This window comes from Knufia obscura, assembly GCF_036327395.1.
Source record: "Knufia obscura strain CCFEE 5817 isolate CBS 148926 chromosome Unknown scaffold_1, whole genome shotgun sequence".
Taxonomy (NCBI): domain Eukaryota; kingdom Fungi; phylum Ascomycota; class Eurotiomycetes; order Chaetothyriales; family Trichomeriaceae; genus Knufia; species Knufia obscura.
In genome coordinates this window covers 2,426,225-2,448,322 of record NW_027042687.1, presented here as the reverse complement: position 1 = coordinate 2,448,322, position 22,098 = coordinate 2,426,225, and the positions used below count along the sequence as shown (strand labels likewise).

General features: G+C 50.9%; 7 protein-coding genes across 7 annotated transcripts; 6 read left to right on the top strand and 1 right to left on the bottom strand.

Moving 5' to 3' along the window:
* Positions 1-50: 50 nt before the first annotated feature.
* Positions 51-1,835, top strand: PMZ80_000923 (uncharacterized protein; the record flags this gene model as incomplete). The annotated part of the gene is made up of 1 exon (XM_064869373.1): positions 51-1,835. One exon carries the CDS (start codon positions 51-53, stop codon positions 1,833-1,835), a length of 1,785 nt encoding a protein of 594 aa, XP_064734870.1.
* Positions 1,836-2,324: 489 nt separating this feature from the next.
* Positions 2,325-3,991, top strand: ADE13 (adenylosuccinase ade13; the record flags this gene model as incomplete). Its single annotated transcript, XM_064869372.1, has 2 exons — positions 2,325-3,021; positions 3,225-3,991. 2 exons carry the CDS (start codon positions 2,325-2,327, stop codon positions 3,989-3,991), a joined length of 1,464 nt encoding a protein of 487 aa, XP_064734869.1.
* Positions 3,992-6,148: 2,157 nt separating this feature from the next.
* On the top strand, positions 6,149-8,471 carry PMZ80_000921 (uncharacterized protein; the record flags this gene model as incomplete). The annotated part of the gene is made up of 3 exons (XM_064869371.1): positions 6,149-6,723; positions 6,778-7,023; positions 7,073-8,471. 3 exons carry the CDS (start codon positions 6,149-6,151, stop codon positions 8,469-8,471), a joined length of 2,220 nt encoding a protein of 739 aa, XP_064734868.1.
* A 490-nt stretch (positions 8,472-8,961) lies between these two features.
* Positions 8,962-10,593, top strand: PMZ80_000920 (uncharacterized protein; the record flags this gene model as incomplete). Its single annotated transcript, XM_064869370.1, has 3 exons — positions 8,962-9,524; positions 9,584-10,388; positions 10,435-10,593. The coding sequence occupies 3 exons, from the start codon at positions 8,962-8,964 to the stop codon at positions 10,591-10,593; spliced, it is 1,527 nt and encodes a 508-aa protein (XP_064734867.1).
* A 712-nt stretch (positions 10,594-11,305) lies between these two features.
* Positions 11,306-12,034, top strand: PMZ80_000919 (uncharacterized protein; the record flags this gene model as incomplete). Its single annotated transcript, XM_064869369.1, has 2 exons — positions 11,306-11,914; positions 11,978-12,034. The coding sequence occupies 2 exons, from the start codon at positions 11,306-11,308 to the stop codon at positions 12,032-12,034; spliced, it is 666 nt and encodes a 221-aa protein (XP_064734866.1).
* Positions 12,035-17,826: 5,792 nt separating this feature from the next.
* PMZ80_000918 (uncharacterized protein) lies at positions 17,827-19,002 on the bottom strand (the record flags this gene model as incomplete). Its single annotated transcript, XM_064869368.1, has 2 exons — positions 17,827-18,846; positions 18,937-19,002. 2 exons carry the CDS (start codon positions 19,000-19,002, stop codon positions 17,827-17,829), a joined length of 1,086 nt encoding a protein of 361 aa, XP_064734865.1.
* Positions 19,003-20,121: 1,119 nt separating this feature from the next.
* On the top strand, positions 20,122-21,744 carry VPS62 (Vacuolar protein sorting-associated protein 62; the record flags this gene model as incomplete). The annotated part of the gene is made up of 1 exon (XM_064869367.1): positions 20,122-21,744. One exon carries the CDS (start codon positions 20,122-20,124, stop codon positions 21,742-21,744), a length of 1,623 nt encoding a protein of 540 aa, XP_064734864.1.
* Positions 21,745-22,098: the final 354 nt, after the last annotated feature.

Here is a 22,098-nt window from a genome sequence, read left to right as displayed (position 1 = left end):
CTCCTAGACGACCGCTCGCAAATACTTCCAATACCACTCCGAGAACCAGCATGGCGTCGCCAAATGGTCTCTCGAGACCGCTCACTTCGACACCTCCTGCTACTGGACAAGGTCTAGCACGAAACCCTTCGTTGCGCGGAAGAGTAACGCGGAAAACACCCACCCGGCCCAGCATGGGCTTGGAGGAAGAGAATGATGAAAATGAGTCCAAGTCGGCGAACTCACAGTTGATTGCGGACCTGAAAGAGCAAGTCCTGCGCGCGGAACAAGCCTCAGAACAATATCGCAGACAGCTCGAGGCTCTCCAGCTGCGCCTGGACGAGGCAAACGATCAACAGACCGCCGCTGAGGAGCGTGACTTTGCGGCTCGAACACAAATCGATAAGCTGCTTGCTGAGGTCAAAGACAGTACTAGGCAGAAGCGGGATATGGAGATGAATTTTGAGTCGGAACGCAGCATGCTCATCCAGGAGAAAGATCGAACCTCCGAACGACAATTAGAGCTGCAGTCTGTGGTGAACAGGTTGACCGACGCACTGAAGACGAAGAGTCTCGAAAGAGCAAGCACCGCGAGAAGCGGCCAATTTGGCGATGAAGATACACAGATACCCACTCAAAGCTCGGCGAACCAAGAAGAGTTTCTGCAGGTGCTCGAGGGCAAGGATGCAACCATCGATGCGCTGAAGCTGGAACTGGCAGATGTGCACATCAAAGTCGCCGAACAGGAACATATGGGCGATGGCCGCTTGCAAGTGCTCGAGAAGCAACTAAGTGATATCAAGATGCAGAATGCAAGACTGCTCGAGGAGAATGACAGCTTCCAGATGCTGCTCGGCGAGAAGACCCTAAAAGGGGACTTCTTGCATGACACGCATTCGGAATCTGGAGGTGTGAGCTCACTAGCAGAAGAGCTGGAGTCGATTGGCGAGAACGACGAAGTCTCGGTCGAGCAATACAGGAAAGTGGAAGCAGATCTGAAGAATATCAAAGAAGAGAAGAAGGCTCTCACGTTATACATTGACAAGATTATCGGACGACTACTGCAGCACGAAGGCTTCGAGCACATTATTACTGGTAAAGATGCGGACGAAGACGTACCCGCACCACCGCCGAAGCCTGCGGCGAAGGAGAAGCCTCTTCCCTTAGCACCAGCGGCACCCATTCCAGATGCAACCCCTTCACCAGCACCCGAGACCCCAACAGTCATGGGTGGCTTCTTGCAGCGTGCGAAATCGGTTGTGGCTCGAGGCGCAGCCGCTCGACCAGCTCGGCCGATGTCGTTTATGCAAGTTCTACCCTCAGCAAACGAGAATCCCGAAACAGCACCAAGCATTCCTATCAACAAAGGTCACCGTCGAGCAAGATCCGATCAAATGAATCCTCCAGACCTGGGTTCTGCAGCTGTCGTTCAGCAGATGAACAAGGGTTCACCCCTAAGGACGGCTTCCGGAAGTCCTATGAGCCCAGGAATCAGCCCCTTAGCGAGAGCACAAACTTCATATTTCTCTCCACCAGCACGAAATGACACTATTAGGGCACCATCACAGGCGGGTACTGCAGAGCCCTCGAGCTCGCGGAATAGCGTCACAAGTGGTGAGAGCCTAGAAAGACAATCAACAGAAGCGACATCTGCTCAGGCAAGCGTCCATACTGGCGACCACCGCCAGTCGATAATGGGTCCTCCTGTTACTGCAGGAGTCATGAAACAGAATCAGCTGCGCCCACTCCGGCTGGTTCAAAACCAAGATGCTGAAGAGGAAGCGCGTAAGAAAGCGAACAGGCAAAGTTGGATGGGAAATTGGTTTAAACAGAGCAGCGTGGAGGCCAACCAGTGATGATACCCTTGATTTAGCACATCTATAGACTTTCGAGTACAATCTTTGATATCGTTCTCCCACAGCTGACTGTCTATGTTTCGTTCGGTGCAGTTCAGACATAAGCGTTGGCCATGTAGCAATACCAGCTGTGTGGTCACATCGAAGTTGTGGTACACCAGTGGTTCCAAAAGGTATTGTGACGAATAAACAATTTTGCTACTCCCACTTCCGATCTGCTCCGACCTCACTTGTACAACAACCAGCTCAACCACAAACACCTTCACAGTATCGTGACTGTCACATCGGTCTAGACGAACAAATCGAAATCTTGCACCTCCAGAATCACCGAAATGAATCACTGAAGAGGACTCCATACCCCGCCAAGCAAAAATCCTATCTTTCTTCTTTTGTGAGCACAGCTTCTCGTAACAGCAAGTATCTATAGCGCCCCGTGCCACGCAACTTCTAGACAACTGGTGCCTTTCCCAACACCGACGACCAGTCAATATGCCTTCCCAATACGACACATTCTCGTCGCCTCTCTCAAGCAGATATGCATCCCCTGAAATGCTTGGCCTATTCAGTGCCAGGACTCGAGCGTCAACCTGGCGGCAGCTATGGATCTACCTGGCCCAAGCCCAGAAAGAACTAGGCCTACCAATACTCGATGATGCGGTCACGCAGATGGAGGCAGCAAAGACCATGACAGATGAGGACTTCGAGGTAGCCGCCGTAGAAGAAAAGCGACGTCGTCACGATGTCATGGCTCATGTCCACGCATTTGGTCAACGAGCACCAGCAGCCGAGAAGATTATCCACTGGGGTGCCACGAGTTGCTATGTCACTGACAACGCTGATTTGATCTTCCTTCGTGACGGGCTGGATATTCTGCTGCCGAAACTGGCGAAGGTCGTTTCGAAGCTCAGTCAGTTCAGTCTTGAGCAGAAAGCGATGCCGTGTCTGGGGTATACGCATGGGCAGCCGGCGCAGTTGATCACGGTGGGCAGACGAGCGGCGCAGTGGGTCGAGAGCTTACTGATGGATCTGCGAAATCTTACCAGGGCGAAGCAGGATATCTTACGGTCTTTTAGGGGTGTCAAGGGTACCACAGGTACCCAGGCGTCTTTCCTGCAGATCTTTGAGGGCGATCACGATAAGGTTGAAAAGTTGGACGAGCTAGTCACTAAGAAGGCTGGATTTGAAAGTAAGTGGCAACCCCAGCATCTATCTTGAGCGTCTGGTGTTCTCTAGGAGTGCATCTTTTAGAGGCTGTGCTAGCCCAAACCCCAGCGAAAGTCTATGGAAATTGGATCGGACTGTGGCAGACATGGACTGCTCGATTTGTAGTCCAAGAAGGACGCCATATTCAAGGACTAAGTCTCGCAACATCTGCTAATTCAGCCATAGGAGCCTCGATAGTCTCAATCCAAACGTACAACCGCAAAATTGATACAGATACAGCAAATGCCTTGGCATCCTTCGGCACAACCTGCGAACACATAGGCGGCGACATACGACACCTAGCCATGCTCAAGGAACTCGAGGAACCCTTCGAGAAGGACCAGATTGGTAGCAGTGCCATGGCATACAAGCGCAACCCAATGCGGTCAGAACGAATGTGCAGCTTGGGCCGAAAGCTTGCCACATTGAACATTTCTACGTCTCAGACATTTGCCCATCAGTGGTTTGAGAGGTCGCTAGATGACAGTGCAATCAGACGGATTGATCTGCCAGAGATGTTCCTCATTGCGGACGCACTTCTTATACTCCTCGATAATGTCTCTTCTGGACTAGTGGTGTATCCAGCAGTAATCAACAAGCGAGTTCAGGAAGAACTGCCTTTCATGGCTACTGAGAACATCATCATGCGACTTGTTGCGAAGGGACAGTCCAGACAGGAAGCTCATGAGCAGATTAGGGTACTAAGTCATCAGGCGGGAGCTGTAGTGAAGCAGGAGGGTAAGCAGAACGACCTTGTGGAGAGGATACGCAAGGAGAAGTTCTTCGAACCTATTGTTGAGGAGCTTACGGAAGACAAGCTCTTGAATCCAAGAGACTTTATTGGGAGGGCACCGCAGCAGGTTGAGAGGTTTGTGAAAGAAGAGGTTGAGCCTGCTATAGCGCCGTATAAGGAGTACATTGCGCAGAGTGGGGTCAGTGAGCTTCATGTGTAAGCAAGGGAATGAGTGGCGGAATCGGGAGGACATCAGCGGTTGAGAATGCGATGCTGGAAGACAATGAGACATGATCCGCAAATGCTTGAGATTCAGGCATTAGGAACACGCCCGTAGCCAGATGTGGTATGCTACTATACGACTCGCGGTGGAATCCCCTGGCTTTCAACACTTGAGAGGCCGCCATAGACACAAGAGACCATGAATCTGGGACAGACGCACGTCCCTGAAGGTCAGCCGGAGACTTTCGAGAGGCTCGGACAAAAGTTATGCAGTGAGACCAGTGACCCATGCACTTTGAGCGAATGCCGGAAGATACAGCTCTACTGCTGGGACTGTAGAGGCAATTGAAAGTAAAACAGCACTGGTAATGTTCAAACATGAAATCGGCTTCGGCGAACTTTGCTGCCGAGTTGATGTGTTTGCTCATCAGGCTAGCTCCCAGCCTTGTGACTCGGACCATCGATGCCAAGAGAAGTTCTGTGTGGTGCTTTGAAATCAACCCTGGCCCGCCACTGCACATCACCGCCGACCTTAAATTCTTTCCTCCCTCTGTCTTTCTTCTCTACGTCACCCAAGTCATATCATCAATACCGTCAAAATGGCCAGACGTCCAGCCAGATGCTATCGATACTGCAAGAACAAGGTCAGTACGACCCTCAGCAGTTCTGCGACAGCGAACTAACATTGCGCAGCCATACCCAAAGTCTCGATTCAACCGAGGTGTACCTGACCCAAAGATCCGAATCTTCGACCTTGGCCGAAAGCGAGCAAATGTCGACGAGTTCCCACTATGCGTGCACATGGTCTCCAATGAGTACGAGCAGTTGAGCTCTGAGGCTCTTGAGGCTGCCCGTATTTGCGCCAACAAGTGAGTGGTTTCCAGGAAGAAAAGCAAGAAAGGTCGCTGACAAAGGCAGATACCTCGTCAAGATTGCAGGAAAGGAAGGTTTCCACCTCCGAGTCCGAGCCCACCCATACCACGTCGTCCGAATCAACAAGATGTTGTCCTGCGCCGGCGCCGATAGACTGCAAACTGGTATGAGAGGAGCCTGGGGCAAGCCAAACGGCACTGTCGCCCGTGTCAACATTGGTCAAATTCTTCTGTCTGTCCGAACCCGAGACTCGCACCGAGCTACCGCCATTGAGGCTCTCCGACGATCCATGTACAAGTTCCCTGGCCGACAAAAGATCATCGTCAGCAAGAACTGGGGTTTCACACCACTCAGACGAGACGAATACGTCAAGCTGAAGCAAGAGGGTCGAGTCTTGATTGATGGTGCTTATGTTCAGTTCTTGAGAAACAAGGGCAAGATCGAGGACAACGTTAGACGATTCCCAGGTGCTTTCGAGACTGCTAGCGAGGCATAGAGGAGGCTTAGATCATGACATGCGAGTGGAGTTACAGGCATTGTGAAGGCAGAAATAACGCAGAACACGACAGTACTGGGCAAGCTCATGTGCTCGGTTGATGGGGTACCCCCCGGATCGACCACGAGCTCCAGCTGGGCTGCCTCACGTATTAGTGGCAAAATGAATACTAGTACATGACACCTCATAGCGTTGAAAGCGAGGTACTTGATAATCCAAGCCCTCCGACACAACCAGTGGCAACTTGTTGAGCGCCAGATCCAGTATTATCGATAGCAGACAAGTCCGCCGCAATAAGCACGGGTGATCTCCTGTTTCAACTCATCACGTCTAAATATTGCTCTTCGTTCCCATCATCTGCTTCATCCTCATGCACGAGACGCTGTCATGAGTAAGATGGATTACTGCAGCTTGTTATTGGGTATCACCTTCCATACACCCTTCGTCTGACTTGATCGTTCCTGCCAAATGAGCTCTTATGACGAAACACTGTCATCGCGATGGGATTGTTCGCCATTACCTCTCTGCGAAACAACCACTATCGTATCAGATTGCCTATCACTATAACTATCAACTACCATCGGTGCTTCCTAGTTACCCAAACAGACATCCCTTCTTCGCCGCCCTTTAAAGCATCCATTCCGGCGTAACCAATCGGCGACCAGCACAATCTTGCATATGATCTTCTTCGAAATCGACGTCATAGGCAGCCGAAGAGCATGATTGATTTCGCTGTACTCATATGCATAGGCTGTATCGTGTACATGATCTTGCTTCCCTATCAAAATGGCTGACACCCTGACGCCAGCTCAGTCCTCGGCGCTCCTAGACATACTAACACACTACGAGACCTATGCTGAAATCCGTGAATTCAGGAGGTCCGGAGTCCTTGACCACTATGGCCCTCCTTTCACGAAAGAGGCCAAGACCCCATCGCCAACGCCAGCACTACAAGCTCTTGTATCAAGATTCCTGCTCGACATACCTGGTCTCAGGGATGTTCCCGAGGATTTCTGGACAGTTCAGATCCACAATATTATAGAAGCTATGCAGGAGGCAAATCTGAGCGAGAGCTACGACAAAGGCACAGTTGGCAGTCGGAGGACATTGTCCACTGCGGTTTCTTCGCTTATCGAATATCCTGTGAGAGGCACCTTTGGAGGCTTTGCAGAAATTGACGACCCGAACGACAACTACGATCTGCAATCTGCAGATGACTTGAGTAGAGGTTTCCGCAACTTCGTGGATCAGTGTATCTATGGTACTGTGCTCGATGACTTGGTCAAGAAAGCGGCTGAGACGGACAAGTTGGAAGAGCATGGAAAGCTGATCAAAGCTGTGCACGAGTTTGTGCTTGTCAAGTGAGCTCCTGTCAGCGGCGTTGCTGTTTTACATGAATCCTGCTAACGTCACAGTCTTGCTTCTTTCATGCACTACACATTGATATTGTCGCCGAAAGGCCAATACCTGCTAAAGCTGGTTGATAATGCGAATAAGCTCATCCCATATATGGCGCTACGGCAGACTTTGAAGATAGGTAATATCGCCACTATGATCAGTGCACTGATGAAACTCATACTGGCCAAGATGAGTGTTGCCAGCATCACGAACTGGATTGGCCTAACTGCGACCGAAGACGACGGCATGAATCTGCTGCAACAGTAAGGCTAACTCCCAATACATTGGATCTTTCCACTAACCGTCGGCTAGGGTCATATCGACTGTGCTACAGTGGGATGTGAGAGACCTCGAGTCTCGTGTCGCGAAAATCGAAAAGGACAAGCAATGTCCCAGCAAAGAAATCAGAGCGGCTTTAGACGATTACGTGCAAGCGAACGCGGAGAAACAGGAAGAGTTGCGCAAGCACAGTCAGACGTCCTCGAACTCAATCGTGCTTATGGTTCTTGCTGACACTGGTAAGCCATCGGACATGAAGGAAGAAACTCACAAACTTGCCCTTGATTATCTTGCTTGTAAGCTGTCGATAAGAGACAGAATGGAGATTGTACGTGTCGGATGTCACAGTCACCCTGATCACCTGACAGCAATGGTTCGATCGCTTGTCAATGCCTACGAACCTATCATCCGCCACTTTCACAACGCAGTAGACCTTTCGGATACCGTTGCCGACTGCCAAGCCTTCATCACAGATATGCTGAAAGTCGCGCGTATACAGCCACCTGGCAAGGATGGCAAGACCGTCGTCCCGAGCGTGGGCGACTTCATTCAGCTTCTGAGGAAGCATCAATACTCGAGTCACAAGTTTATTCACCAGCTCTGTAAGAATGGCAAAGAGGTCACCAAATGGTATCTAGACTGGGCGAAGTCTGTAGCATCCAAGTTTCAGCGAGAGTCTTCTTTCGTGGATGCATCGGAATCCCAAAATCCATCAGAAGGAAACACCTCGACGGATGCTGAAAGCCCTAGAGATGCTGGCGATTTGACCAAGCCACTAAAAGAACTTTTCGGCGCTTTGCCTGCAGACACACGGAAGGAGATCATTTCTATCCTCGACCCGATGGTTCTATACGTCGATGAGATGCATGCATCATCAACAACGCGTCTCGCAGATGTCCTGCACAGTGCTCCTACTGCTGCAAATACGAACTCTTCTCTATCAAAAGTCCTCACCTCGAAACTCACCTTGAGCCGACCAAGTAGTCGTGCTTCGTCTCCAGCGCGGGCAGCCGCGCCGAGCTCGAAAGATGCCCAAGCTCAGACACAGAACGCACCAAGCAGCGCCTCCCATAACAACCCGTCAGAGGTCCCTAAGGTTTCCTCTGATCCAGGACCTGGAGCTTATCTAGCACGATGGCAAGATCTACTCGACTCGACGCCAATCACTGCACTGACGGCTCACGGCAAACCGCATCATGCTAGCGACAAAGTCGTCGTGGAGAAGTCGGCCGAGGACGTTGACGGAGGAAAGACGGTAGAGTTCACTACTCGACAGAAGACGCTAGATTCGCAGAAAGTCAAGCCGAGCGTGCCGGGTGGTGGCACGCAGGGGAAGAAGAACGTGACCAAGAAGCCTGATGTGAAGGTCGTAATTGACGCGCTTGGTCAAGACTTCAGGAAGCTATTGGCTGAGAAAAGCCTTTACTGGTAACACTTGTGTTGGGGGAGCCATGCAGTGACTCGAGTGTTGAGAAGAAGAGACCTTGGTTGCTGCTACAAGTATGCAAGGCTTGGCGGTATGTTAGAGCCTGGGTCAGACAGTTGCCGCAAGCAGGGAACAACTTCCGGGGACCAAGACTGAGCACCACTTATCGAGTGTTACGACCCGGACCGGCAAGGTGCAAACACCCGGATGCTTCTCCGCAATTCCCACATCAACTCAGTTTGCCTGCCTCCTGAACTCAAGCTGGCCGACCGACCCGACAGAATCTGTCCTTACTCCCTCGTGTCAAGACCCCTGTTTCGCCGCACTTTCCCTCTCAAAGTGATCGGAGACTTCTGTCCCGAGGGACCAAAGTGGCACGTTGATAGTGCAAGGCGTAACGACGTTATGTCATGCCACTGATATAGAAGCAATTATGCCGTTATGCTCGATGGTTGCTTCTTCTGCGGACACCCACACTCCAACACATTGTCTTGACATGACATTCGTCCAAGTCCCATTGATCGGTTTCCTACATCATGCGAACATATTCTCCATCGCCTTGACCATCCTCTCACTCTATATCGTGTCTCTGGTTGCATCAAGGGTCTACAATGCATACCTTGGACCCCTCAGCCGCTTTCCGGGACCAAAGTCAAGAGCACTTACCGTCTGGCCCCTCGCCCGATCGACTTGGAATGGTGCTGACAATACCGACGTGCCCAACCTCCATAAGCAATATGGCAAAGTCGTCCGTATAGCACCGAACCAACTCTCTTTCCTAGGTGATGGGAAAACGTTCAAAGACATATACGGCTTCCGACACAACCAGACAGAAGCCAAGAAGGAAACGAGGTTCTACGCACGGCCTGCCAATAGAGCCCCAGGATTGTTCACGGCCGATGGGTCGACGCATTCAAGGCAACGCAAGATTGTGTCACATGCGTTTAGTGACAAGGCGCTAAAAGAACAGGAGTCCATGCTTCAGTTGTGGGCAAAGAAGCTAAGGTCAAAGCTGGCCGAGCAGGCTACCAGACGAGAACAGACCGACATGCTAAAGATGTTGAATTGGCAAGTGAAGCCGCTGGTTGCAAGTCCTCGAAAGTTAACGTGGTCCACAGTACGACTTTCGATATCATGGCTGACTTTACTTTCGCCGAACCACTTCACATGCTCGACAACTCAGAGTATGTGTCTTGGGTGAAAACAATCTTCGGGGGCATCAAGTTTGGCACTCGCCTCAGAGCGATCAGAATGCTCGGTATTATTAGCAGATCCGCGCTAGAAAAGATAAGGTCTTATGTACCATCGCTACGGAAGAAGTCAATGCAGCACTTGAAGTACATTACCGATCGAATCGACCGACGACTAGCCAAGACGCCCGACCGTCCAGATCTCTGGTCGCGCATCTTAGAGAAAGGTGGTGACCCCCGGAGCACGGACGCAGGCTTGAGTCTTCAGGAGCATTACTCCATTGCATCGCTTTTCATGGTCGCAGGCACAGAAACCACCGCAACAGCACTAAGTGGCACGATGTACTATCTCCTCAAGAACCCGGAGTACATGATCAAGCTCCAGCATGAGCTCCGAAGCGCATTTTCTAGCATTGATGACATGCACCTCGATTCACTCGCCAGGGTTCCCTTTCTCGAAGCAGTTCTCAAGGAAGGTATCAGAATGTATCCACCTGTACCGATCGGTCTGCCACGCGTCAGTCCACCGGGTGGCATGACGGTGGGCGAACACTTCGTGCCGGAGGGTACCGTTGTTGCTGTTCATCAGCTGTCTACTTACCGGCAGGAAGACAACTTCAAACATGCATATGAGTTCAAGCCTGAGCGATGGCTAGGTGACCTGGAGTTCAAGGATGATCGGCTCGACGCATTCGAGCCGTTCAGTGTTGGGCCGAGGAACTGTTTGGGGAAGGTGAGTGAAGCGATGAGCTGGGTGGCAATATGCTGATGACCGACAGAACCTAGCTTGGCATGAGATGCGATTACTGCTCTCGGCAGTGCTGCTGCATTTCGACGTGGAACTCTGCAAGGAGTCGAAGGACTGGGCTGACCAGAAGGTTTACACGCTTTGGGAGAAGCCGGCGTTGATGTGTAAGCTGACGAGTGTAAAAGCATAGATCGCTGTTGTTGCATGGCACTTTGCAGATAAATTGCTCAACCACTAAAGGAACGCATGCACTTTCCCATCGTTTCGGCTTGGAATGCCGCACTACGTCGGAAGCGATCATGTTGATCATGTAGGAGGATAGGAGTGTGCCCGACCATGTCTCAGCCATGGAGTGCCGAACACGGAAATTGAAGCGGTCAGAATCTTGCGATATAGGCTAGGTACTGAATCATCACCCTGCCTTTCCTCATCATGCAGCTGCAAACCTGCCTGTCGTGCACAGACCGCCCCATCTTTACTGTTGGTGTTGGAAGGAAGCGTTGATCTGCAGCTTCAGGCTGTTGCCTGCTCTTTTGGAGCCTCAGAGCAAACGTCCCGAGCAGTAGTGAGGGCAGACAAAGAAAGATTATGCAGGATTCCGTCTCACGCTTTGCTCGATCATCTCACTCCAACCAATCGTTACCGCCACAGCATGGCATCAGAGGTACATCTCTGGGATATGATGGCCCATGTACGGGTTCCAGCAAGTCAGTCGCCGGCTCACCTTCTGGCGCCAGAAAATTTGGAGGTCATGAATAGTAAAACAGGCAAGTCATACTTCATATCCTCACCCCGATCTTCCGCTTTCTCTAATCTTGTTGTCAGCAAATAGTCTTCGAAAAATTTCGCCAGCAACCTCAGGCTTGTTCAATTTTCTACGTTGAAGCTGTACCATCGTCGACATGATCTCAATCTTCGGCTTCGGTCTCGCCATGAGCCTGGCAACGGTGACCGCTGTTGTTACGGCCGCCGAGATGATGCAAACCGCGACTATTACTCCAAGCTGTGGTAGCGAGCCATTTCCGGTGTCCAACACATCTGACGATCCTCTGCCAATTACTCATCATCTCCGTTTCCTAGACTGCTTCGATACTGCGAAGCCGTCCATTGGCGCTACAGCTAGCACAACCACCAGCTTTCCTGATCTCTCCCTTCTACCACTACCTGAGGAAACATTGGCAGCGGAGCGCGACCTTCGCGACATCTACCTGACGCTTCAGGAACTGCTCGACCTCCGTAAGGTCAGCTACCTTACCTGGGAGGCGGACATCAATCGATGGAACCATATTGCTGAGTCCCTAGCTTGTGGATCAGGTTCGGAAACAACCAAGAAAGACATCCTCCCTGGCCTTTCTATGACATTGCTACCAGAATATTGTCTGGACCTGATGCCTAGCTTGAGAGAAACATACACCAACACCGTCACGAATGTCGACAAAATCGCCACTCAGTACTCAGATGTTGCAGCGTCGGTTGTTCGATGGAACAAAATAGTGAAAAACTTGTATGCGGTACGTGTATATCAGTCATCAAGCGACATGTTGCGACTTTTCGACTGACAATACTTCCAACAGCTTGTCGCTATCAGAAAAGCTGGTGGGTGTGAGGATGTCTGCGATGGTGAATTGTGAGAGCTTGGCTGAAGACGTCGGTTATGGATCGTGGTGGTGGCTGGCGACTAGGCTCGAGGTGCCAGAACGCTTGTAGAATGTCAAAGGCTTCGCAAAACTCCAATTGCTCAATTGCTCAGTGCTGTCTCATACTATTATTATGGTACAGTTTCGAAAGCACTGACGAGGATTGTCACACCTCCGCTGCAGAGTCCTCGTATTTGCTTCAACTTCGTTTGATCTCCATCGGTGTCCTGTTGAGTGTCTGCCCCAATTAACAAATTCTCTTCACCACATGAGAAAGCAGGCGTACTCCTGCAATACGAAGATTGGCGGTTCTTTGAACATCCCTGCAGCGATGTGTCATGCTCAAACAACAGTATAGAATGTTCTGCAAACATCAACTCAGAAGCAAACTCACGCTGGCATCGATAAGAAGGAACACTTTCTGCCGGTCCGTCTTTCGTTGCTCCAAATACTCTGGTCAAGTGGAATGCAAATAATGGCTCGACTATCTCGTTGGCTCACAGTCACGGCCGCAGGTCTCCTTTTGCTCCCGATCTCATCTGTCTCCGGCAAGATTTACCCACCAACGATCAGCATGAACGTGACCGTGATGGTCCCTCCTGGGGTTGCCATAGCTTCACTCTCACAAGAGCGGCCCGTCACAAGTGCAACTACAGCGATCCGACGACGTAGAAGACCCGAACGCACCGATCCTCAGGCCACATGTTCGAGCATGAAGCCTCCACTACCGACCCCGCCACCATCTATAGCAACAGTGTCGTTCCTCAACCCCTTCACGAACCAGATGTGGTATAGCATCGTCGATGTCAGACCCAAGCCGAATGAAGCAATGGAGGACATTCGAAAGGGAGAGATTGATCTGATACATGAGATCTGGGCTATATGCGATGCGACGTATGGTCAGGACTTTTGTGATACATATTGCGATTTGTTGTACGGAGAGGAATGGTGTGATAGTGTCTTTGGGCTAGAGGATGACCGAAAGGAGGCGGTGGAGGTAGAGGTAAGTCCGTCCTAAGTATGGTCGATTCGTGGTACTATATTATTGTTGGGTGTTGACTGATATTCGGCTGTGATGTAGGAAGGACCAGAAGAACCGGGTTGGCAGACCTGAGCTGTGACTGACAGTTGCCAATCTAGTGACGAGCTCATCAAAGTGCCCGTTCAGTTCATCAGGAACCATGCGAATGATGCGGCTGTGCTGGTTGCAGGGAGTACTCTGAGGACAAGAGCAGAGACACATGATACGACTGCTGTGCTGCAGAGATCGTGCTATAACTTTCAGGTGCAGTGCTAAGCCATCCTTGCTTCCACTTTTGCTTGATAACTTCTCTGAACAACTTGATGAGCTTGGCTTTGCCAGTGTCTTTTGCCAGGATCCTTCATCCTCGACAAGCGGTGTAGGACATGTACGACGTTGACTTCACTCACGAATCGGCAAGCTGATGCCTGACGGTTGACCCACCAAGTACTGGCTTCCCTTTTCAGTGAGTCCATGCCTGCGCGCCCGTGAGATGCTTGACTGTGTAGAGGCGATCTGCCTAGTCCGCGAAGTTTCGACCATATGCTCTGGCCACGATGAAACGGCAGTGCCAAGTTCTGCAGCTGGCTTTCCGAAACATGGCTTCGGCTGGCCCTCAGCACGCAAGTTTTGACCATGTCGGAACACGTTTCCAGCAAACACCTGATCTGTGTTGCGCCTTCCAGGACTCTGCCTAGTTAGATTGAGCGCTGTGCGGTGGTGGTGGCTGAAAGCATTGACTGTGAGAACAAAGAAGCTCATAACATATCAGGCAGATATCGCAAGCCTTGAACCAGTATTGGTGAGTGGTAATTCGTGACTGTCTCAGTGGTGGATGGACTGGAAGCTTCCACGCTCATGGCCAAAGTAGAGTTACTTGTTTCTCAAGCAAACATATATTCTGCTGGGCACCAAGGGTTGCAACGTCTTCGTACCAGTCCATAACTCTTTCACATCTCGCGAACATGAGAGATCTTTTATTGTACGCGAAGCTTCTGGGCTTCAACTGCCTCGTTTTGGTTGCATGTCTCCTCTATGTAAGGTACCGCCCTAGCGAGCGCCCGGACACCAAAGTCACTACGCTTCCACCCGAGACGCTCATCTCAATGTTGCCATCGGAAATCGTAAGATACTAAACTTTGCCAAAGAAGCGGCGATTCGGAGTCGCTGACATTATGCTTTCAGGTCAACGTCAATCCTTCGTTCGAAGACAACCGTCCTTATGCAAACCTCGGTGTTGATAAGCATAGTAAAGCGGGCTGGACATACTCAGGGCTGATGAGCGATTCAGAGCACTCGTGGTCAACACCGTTCGGCGAGCAGGTAGCGTAAGGCTCTCCCATGAGGGCTCTCGGTGTTTGCCATTCGCTAACAGTGCAATCTCACTAGTCAGCTGTGCGCCCGGCAGGACCAAGCCACTTCAATCTCACAAAACGTCTCGGTTATAGCCGGTCACCCATATCGCCTTAGGTACCACTATCGAACACCTTTCTGGGCCGAGTCTCATCGACAGAAATGCAAATTCTTCGTGTCCCATGGCGATGTCACTGCAGAAGAGCCGAGTGTCTTTGAAGTCGCAGCAGAATATGACACTAAGGAACTTGCCAATTACATGGGACGTTCATGCCCCTGGAAGTCGGTGGAAACATCGTTCAAAACTTTTAGGCAAGGTCCAGCCAATGCTGAACTCAAGTTTGTACTAGACTGCACGGCTCTGGACTGGACAACCGCTTGGACGCCAAGAGCATTGCGCCTACCCCCAATGGTGCAGCTCGACGGAGTCACACTGACGTTGGACAATGACACGATGTGCAGCTGCGAGCGAAAGGGTGCGTTGGCTGGGTGAAGCGACCTTTAAGCGCGAGACACCGAGAAGGATAGTTGTGCGGATTGGTCTTCGGCGGGCTGTCGATGTGAATGAGGAGCTTCGAGGGATCTAGACAATTAGTGCTATCAGCAGGTTCGGACATTAGTATTGGTGCTCAAGGGCCGCCTCGACGCAGGAGTCTTTCGAAGAGGTAATGTTGATCATGTTATACCAACAGCCAGAGTCTTCGCATGTAACTAGGAATACCAGATACTGGTAACGATTACAATGAGCCGAGGAGGATATGATGCAAGAGCAAGACACCGAATTCCGTTGGGTAGGATAGTACTCCAGTACTCCAGTACGCGCCAGAAGCTGACAGCGTCACTGTTGACGAGAACCTGCGATGCGAACCAAGACGCACGTAGCAAATCGAGCCCAGCGTCATGATTAGCCTCTTACCGCGGAATCGTGTCTCTGTCAGGCTTCTCGCAATGAGTGGGTCAAATACAGCTCCTCGAGTTGAACCTCACATAGTCGACGCTTAACAGCCGCCACAGTACTTGCAAGGAGTTGCGCAAAGTCTTTTCTTCATTTTGTCAGTGCCAGGAACCGACACAGACTACAGCCACGTAGAGCGACCGAACTGTTGAATGGCTGAGCCGTATACGCTGTGCACTGTTCTGTGTTACCACACCTCAGGGCCCTGCATGACGCGTTCTTGACGTTCCAGGTTCGACGGACTTCGTTCTGGTTCTGATCGTTAACGAGCTGCTGTGGCACGTCGGCTGGCACTCTGGCATTTCTCAAACACACGTGGAACGCAGACGAGGCAGTTGAGACATCAATGATGTATGCGAGATCCTGGTGCAATCCGTCGAAGTGAAAGGCATTGTTACCTAATGGTTACATTCTGCAGGTGAGGTGAGAAATTGAGGTTGCCGTCGAGAGGCAAGTAGCGTATACAAGCTCATGCTGCACCCCAGATCCGGCGCCCCGGGTGCACTTGTCCCATGGTGTCAGAAGATGAAGCGAAGTTTGGTGAGGCTCAAATGGTGAAGCAGCCGGTGATGATAAGTCGTTACGCTAGAAGCACTGGAAGGCAGACTTAAGGCATAAGCGAAAGCGACTCGTATCGGGTCGGAGCCGGGCATCTGCCGATGGGTATTCTGGGACTCAAGCTCAAGTGCTGACGAAGCTGTCTCACCACACAGGATGCTCTGCGCCATTTCCCTCTTCCGAGGTTACGATGTGCCAGGTTTTTGAAGCTCTTCTTCCACCGAAGCTCGGAATGGTGCGAAGTTAAGTTACTTTCAGCGTCCTTGGATGATATCAGGTACGCTTACCCTGGCGTTGCAGCTGGCCTTTTAGGTGCCGCCGGGGAAGCTTCCCCACTCCGCTGTGTTTCAATATAGGCTATAAATTGCAACGATAAAGTTTGCCGGTTGCACACGCAAGGGATTCAGCGAAATAGAGCTTTCAACTTCTTCGTCGAGCTTGATGTTGGGCCAGGTGCTGCGATGCTTGCTATGCACATCGTTGGAGCTTCCTGCCCCAGAAGTCATGACTCGATGCACAATTCTGCTATGGAGTCGTGAAAGCTCCAGAGCGATCTCCATAGTCGATGCCGATCGATTCTAGCGACACATTCCAGACCAAGACGATACCAGTTTGGTGTAGCCTACACAGATAACTGTCCTGATAAGGAAATTCCCTTGACTCACTCTCGTGGCATTCCTTTTGCGGCACAAGCTTTCGTAGTGGTGACACAGATATCACATAGCGACGTATTCTGTGCCCCTGTCTTTCAAAGCCGCGCTCGCGTAAGTACTTTCTCGTACGTCGGCGGTGCATATCTGACACCTTAGGCGGAGTCTCGTCAAACAGACCTTAAGCCACCGCGTATGGTGCGCAAGACCAGTATTCCGGTTTAGCAAACGGGGGAAGAGCCACCCGCCTTCGCCAGCACAATTTGGGTTTGAGCAGGCGCCACGGACCGTCAGCATCCCGCAAGCCAGGTTGGGGAAGCGAAGTAGCGCGCCCCGTAGTCGCGGGTACACACCATGGCCTGCATGCGAGTGGATATTGAGACACTTCCCCCACGCCCTGCCCTATGTTGAGGTGCAATCGGAGAGAAGAGGCTCAGATCCGTACTGACCGCTCTTTCAGAAACTTGGGCAGAAACCTGTCCATGACACGGAAAGGACGATAAAGCAACCAACAATAATCACTAGAACGTATATGCAAGTCGAGACGAGCAATCACCATAAATTCTTGTGCTTGCGACGCTGGCCTTACCGAGGAAATTCCTGGACAGTGGTGCTTGCTCAACGACCCTCCCTGGCTTGCTTCCTTTCGGCTCAAATATTTGACGTTTGTTGTTCCGTGTCCTCTGCACATTTGCTTCTTTCTCTTCAAATCCTACGCTAAGAAATCCCGCTGCTGTCTTGCCAGCTTACCACACCACGGAGCACACTTGGTCTACATAATCCAGCACAGTCAGCTCAAAATTACAGTCGCTCAATCTCTTACGATCGTTACCAAAGCACTTGCTCTGTAAGCACTAGCAACACCAGCCCTTCGCTATGAATGTCGACTGACCTGTGCCAGTATCAATCTGTAAAAGACCGAAATGCCATACACCATGCAGCGCTCCTGCTACGATACATCAGTCCTCAGCTCCGAGGATTCCTCCTCAGAGATGCACAAAGCCGTCGAGTCGAGACGAAAGCCGAAGTATGTGGACACAGATCGAGATCAATACCCACAGAGCCATCCTCCACCACCTCCACCATCTCCTGTGTCATGGAGACGAGACAAGCAAGACCGCAAGTGAGCCGTGGCTGCTCCTAGACACTTGGGAGAAAGAGTCGAGGCAATACCCTGGTGCACGTCTGTATCATGCCACACATTTGATTTCTGAGCCACTGCGTTAGGGCGTTAGGTACAATGGCCATGTCAGCCATTTTCGTTACTTGTATTATTGAGAGCTGGATTTGCAACTTGGGGTTCAGTCGGGTGTGGAGTTGGAGAACCAGACGAGGGACTCGCCGTGCCGACAATTCTCATCTGATGTTGATTATCTTCTTCGAACTCGGCATCAGACTCATCAACTTGTGGGGGTAGTCGGCGTCGCAGGCGCATTGGTGTCTCGCCAGCGACTTGCACGTCGTCATCTGAGTCTTCGTTGTGTTGACCAAGATAGATTTGTTCTAGTTTCTTCAGTGCTTCGGCATCACCTCTTACGACTTTTCTGTTCAATTCTTCGATCTGCTCTCCTCGTCTTTGAGTGTTGAATTTGAGTTTGCCATCTGCGACAGACTTCGCGATCTTGCTGTTCATGGCGACATGCACATTGTCTTCCCCACCTCTGTTCTTCTTGATGTTCATGAGCTGTTCGAGGAAGTTGGCTTGCTTACGAACTTCTGCGTTGAGTTTGGCATTGCCATGCCTGATAGTACCTAGACTTCGACCGGGTCGTTCAGGACTAGCATCTGGAGCCTTTTCTCTCGCACTCTGAGGAATTGGGGTGACTTTTGCTTCGCGGCCGACCAGTTTGATGCGAGACATGCCAATCATGTCAAAGTCGCTGGTGGAAATTTCCGGATCGTAGAGTGGTGTGTCCCGAGGTTGGCTGAAAAACATTGTAGTACCTATCATATCCGTCCAGGTACAGCTGTAGACTTGACCTTGGTGAGAAATGATAGGATTGCTGGTGTGCAGATCAAGAAGCTGAACCCCGTTCTCTTGCGCATCTTCATCTCTACTTCCATCTTCGACTGCAGCAGATGGCTCTTGACTGGCCGCCACGGCTTCAGTATTCGGCGGCCCGGGCTTAGCTTTTTTGTTTTTCGCAGACGTCTTCTGCATCTTTTTAGCAGACTTGTCTGGCAAATCAAGTAATCTCTTGTTTCTATTTTCTGTAGTCGACCTGAGAGTGCGGTTGACAGTGGTCAAATCGAGGTCGACAAGAAAGACCTACCTAGCAGTGAGAATGCACGGACATGGAGCAGTCATACAGACAGAACACAAAGCCCTCTTATCGCGATCAATGCAAGCCTGACATACCTCTGTATCGTTTTGATCATATTCATACTCCCACTCATCTTCGTATTGAGCTGGCTGAGAAGTCATGCTTCTCGAAGTTCTCTCGAAGATGCTGTGTGCGAGAATGGCAGATGCGACGAAATGGAGGATGCTGGCCACTAGATAACAATGGTACCTGGACATCAATGTGACATCCAATGTGTTTCCTGCCACGTCTCGGAATATGCGCAGCCGATCGACTTTACAGCACAACTCTACAACACGCGTGCAAAATCAGAAATACCGATTCAGCCAAATACGGTTTAGTGTTAACGCGACCATGACTGCCTGGACCAGGCATGAATCTATACTAAGGGTTTAAGCTTACGCATCCGAGGCTGCCAAGGGTTTATCGTCGAATCAGGATGACGTTGACTGGCGGGACGATCGTTGGAGATGCAGGTGCTGAGAGGCCACCAGCGCGCCTTCCTTGCATCATTTATTCTCGTACAATGTTAACTCATGCCGTTTAGACACCGCCAGATGACCTCTTTTGATGAAAGGATGTCTCACATATCACCTCTCGAAATCATGGCATAGCAAAGATATCTTTCATCTATAATATATGGTTTCATACACGTACCTTGCCCCACAGCATCCGTAGAGAGACCAGTCGGTATTAGTAAGTCTAAGGTCCCTAAATGCACCTACTACGTTATGCAACCATGCGCGGACGGAGCGGGCTTCGGACATGCGATACTTCCGAACGAACAGTCACTGCCACTGTCAGCAACTGCATTGCATTTCCAATCATGTGGTACTGGATGCCGAAGCTTCCGCTCCCACACCACTTCTGATCCACGACTTCCGCTCCACAGACCCGTACCAGGCCGAGGGTCGTTGTCCGAATCAGGATGCTGACCCCACTGAATACTTGCTGAAGACCTTCGCTAATACCTTATTCTGTGTCAAACAGTGGACCTCATCAGTCACCATGGCAGTCAGACACCGTCAATATCACCATACACCTCTCCGCGTACCGCTGTCACCTCATTTCCGCCTACCTCTGACCGTCCCTCCCTCGTCGACCCTGAGATACCCACTATACAGCTAGGCTCTGGCAGGAACTCTGGAAGTCAGGAAGTCCAAAGTTCAGAATCGTTCATTGAGATACACAATGTGTCTGTCGATCAGGTGAGCACAACAGACGTATCAACGCAAGAAGAGATGAAGCAACCGAAGACGAAGGCCACGATAGGTGTCCTGTCCACTTTGATCGCTTATATCTCGGTCAACAGCTGGCTGAAGACACATAAACCGGACCTGTTCATATCGTCTGAGTATGACAGGGAGAATACAGAATGGGTCGCGACCTCCAAGTCGTGGACGGATAGAAAGGCTTGTCGCTGGCTCGGCATATGTGGTGGATCGCACATGCATTTCTCGAGGCACAGGATACGTCCTAGGCCAGACTACATAACCACGCAGAACGAAGCTACATCTGAAAGTGATTGGGACTGGCAAAGCGCTTGGACGGAATCAAAGGATCGGCCAGAAGACTGGACAACTGATGACAGGGTGTTGAGAGAAATCCCGGAGTACATTCAGGAATATGCGCCGCTCGTACACCTCTTCTCCGGCGAGCAGTACTGGCCATGTGATCTTGCAGAGCATCTGTATCACATAAATCCTGAGCTCAACTATACTGCTATTCAGTCGGAATCAGAGCATCCTACCCTTAAAAATCTCGATAAGTACAACGAGTACCAGCGTGCAAGGTGGGTCTTTCTCACGAGTAAAGATGATCCTGAAGAGCATCCAGATTGGCTTGGTGGACAGAAAAACATCCCGAATACGCCGAGTAATCCTGATGATGACTTTGCAGACAATGAAGGGTGGGTCCATCATCCAGGTAGGACGTATATGCAAGGTCTCAAGGATGCTCTAGGAGATATGAAAGATTGGTTTGGCGCGGGATACTCATTCAAGGACGATGCGGATCTCCGAGAATCATCGACAGCCGCCAAAGCTCACGCCAAAGCCCTAAAAGACGCTCAACGCGACTACCATCGAGAGCTCAAACGAAGTGAAGACAGCGAACCACACCGATTGCGTGGCGGTAGAAGCGACGCTCCAGCTGTTCTCGTTGCTGTCAACAAAGGCCACGGCATAGTCGATGCATTCTGGTTCTTCTTTTACAGCTTCAATCTTGGCAACTCGGTCTTCAATGTTCGCTTTGGCAACCACGTCGGTGACTGGGAACATACCGCCATTCGCTTCCACCATGGTGTGCCCAAAGCCGTCTTCTTCAGCGAGCATAACTTCGGGTCAGCATATAGCTACGAGGCTGTTGAGAAGATCGGCAAGCGACCCGTAGTGTACTCGGCTGTTGGAACGCACGCCATGTATGCTACACCTGGCGGACATCCCTACGTACTTCCGTGGGGTATTCTCCATGATCAAACTGACCGTGGCCCACTTTGGGATCCGGCACTAAACTCCCACGCTTTCACATACGATTTCAAATCCGACACCATCCGTGCCTCAAATATCACACCTCACGCCCCAACCGAGTGGTTCCACTTCGCCGGCCACTGGGGCGACAAGTACTACCCCCTCGGCGACAAGCGCCAATACAGATTCGCCGGACAATATCACTACGTCAACGGCCCGCTTGGACCGAAGTTCAAGAACCTGGGCAGGAAAAAGATATGCGGTGGGCCAGATCGTCAGCCCTGCATCATCAAGCATTGGCTTGGAGGAGAGGCGAAGACGGGCAGACTGCAACATCAGGGTGAGGAGGCGGATATGTATACTGCTGAGGCCGAACAGCTTGGGATACAACGGTAGAACTGCTGCATGTTTGTTGCGATGGTTTTTGGTTGGGTGGGGATTGGCTGAATTTGTGATACCCAGTGTCTGTTTGCACTTGACTTGATACCCTAAGACTACCTATGATTTGTATGACCAGCATCATGAGTATATAGCTTGTACGGGGTACTTTAGCATAGCGAATTGATATCTCTTTCAACAAACGGTCCTGGCTCACATCCTTCCCTATCTCATCGACTAAGTTATGTCAGTCAGTGTCTACAAGAGCTCACTTATGAATGACATTTTTCTGCTACGAATCTGCAAGCAGGCGAGATCTCAACGCAGAACACGAAATTGTTTCCACACACGAATGGAATTCGAGCCCTCTCA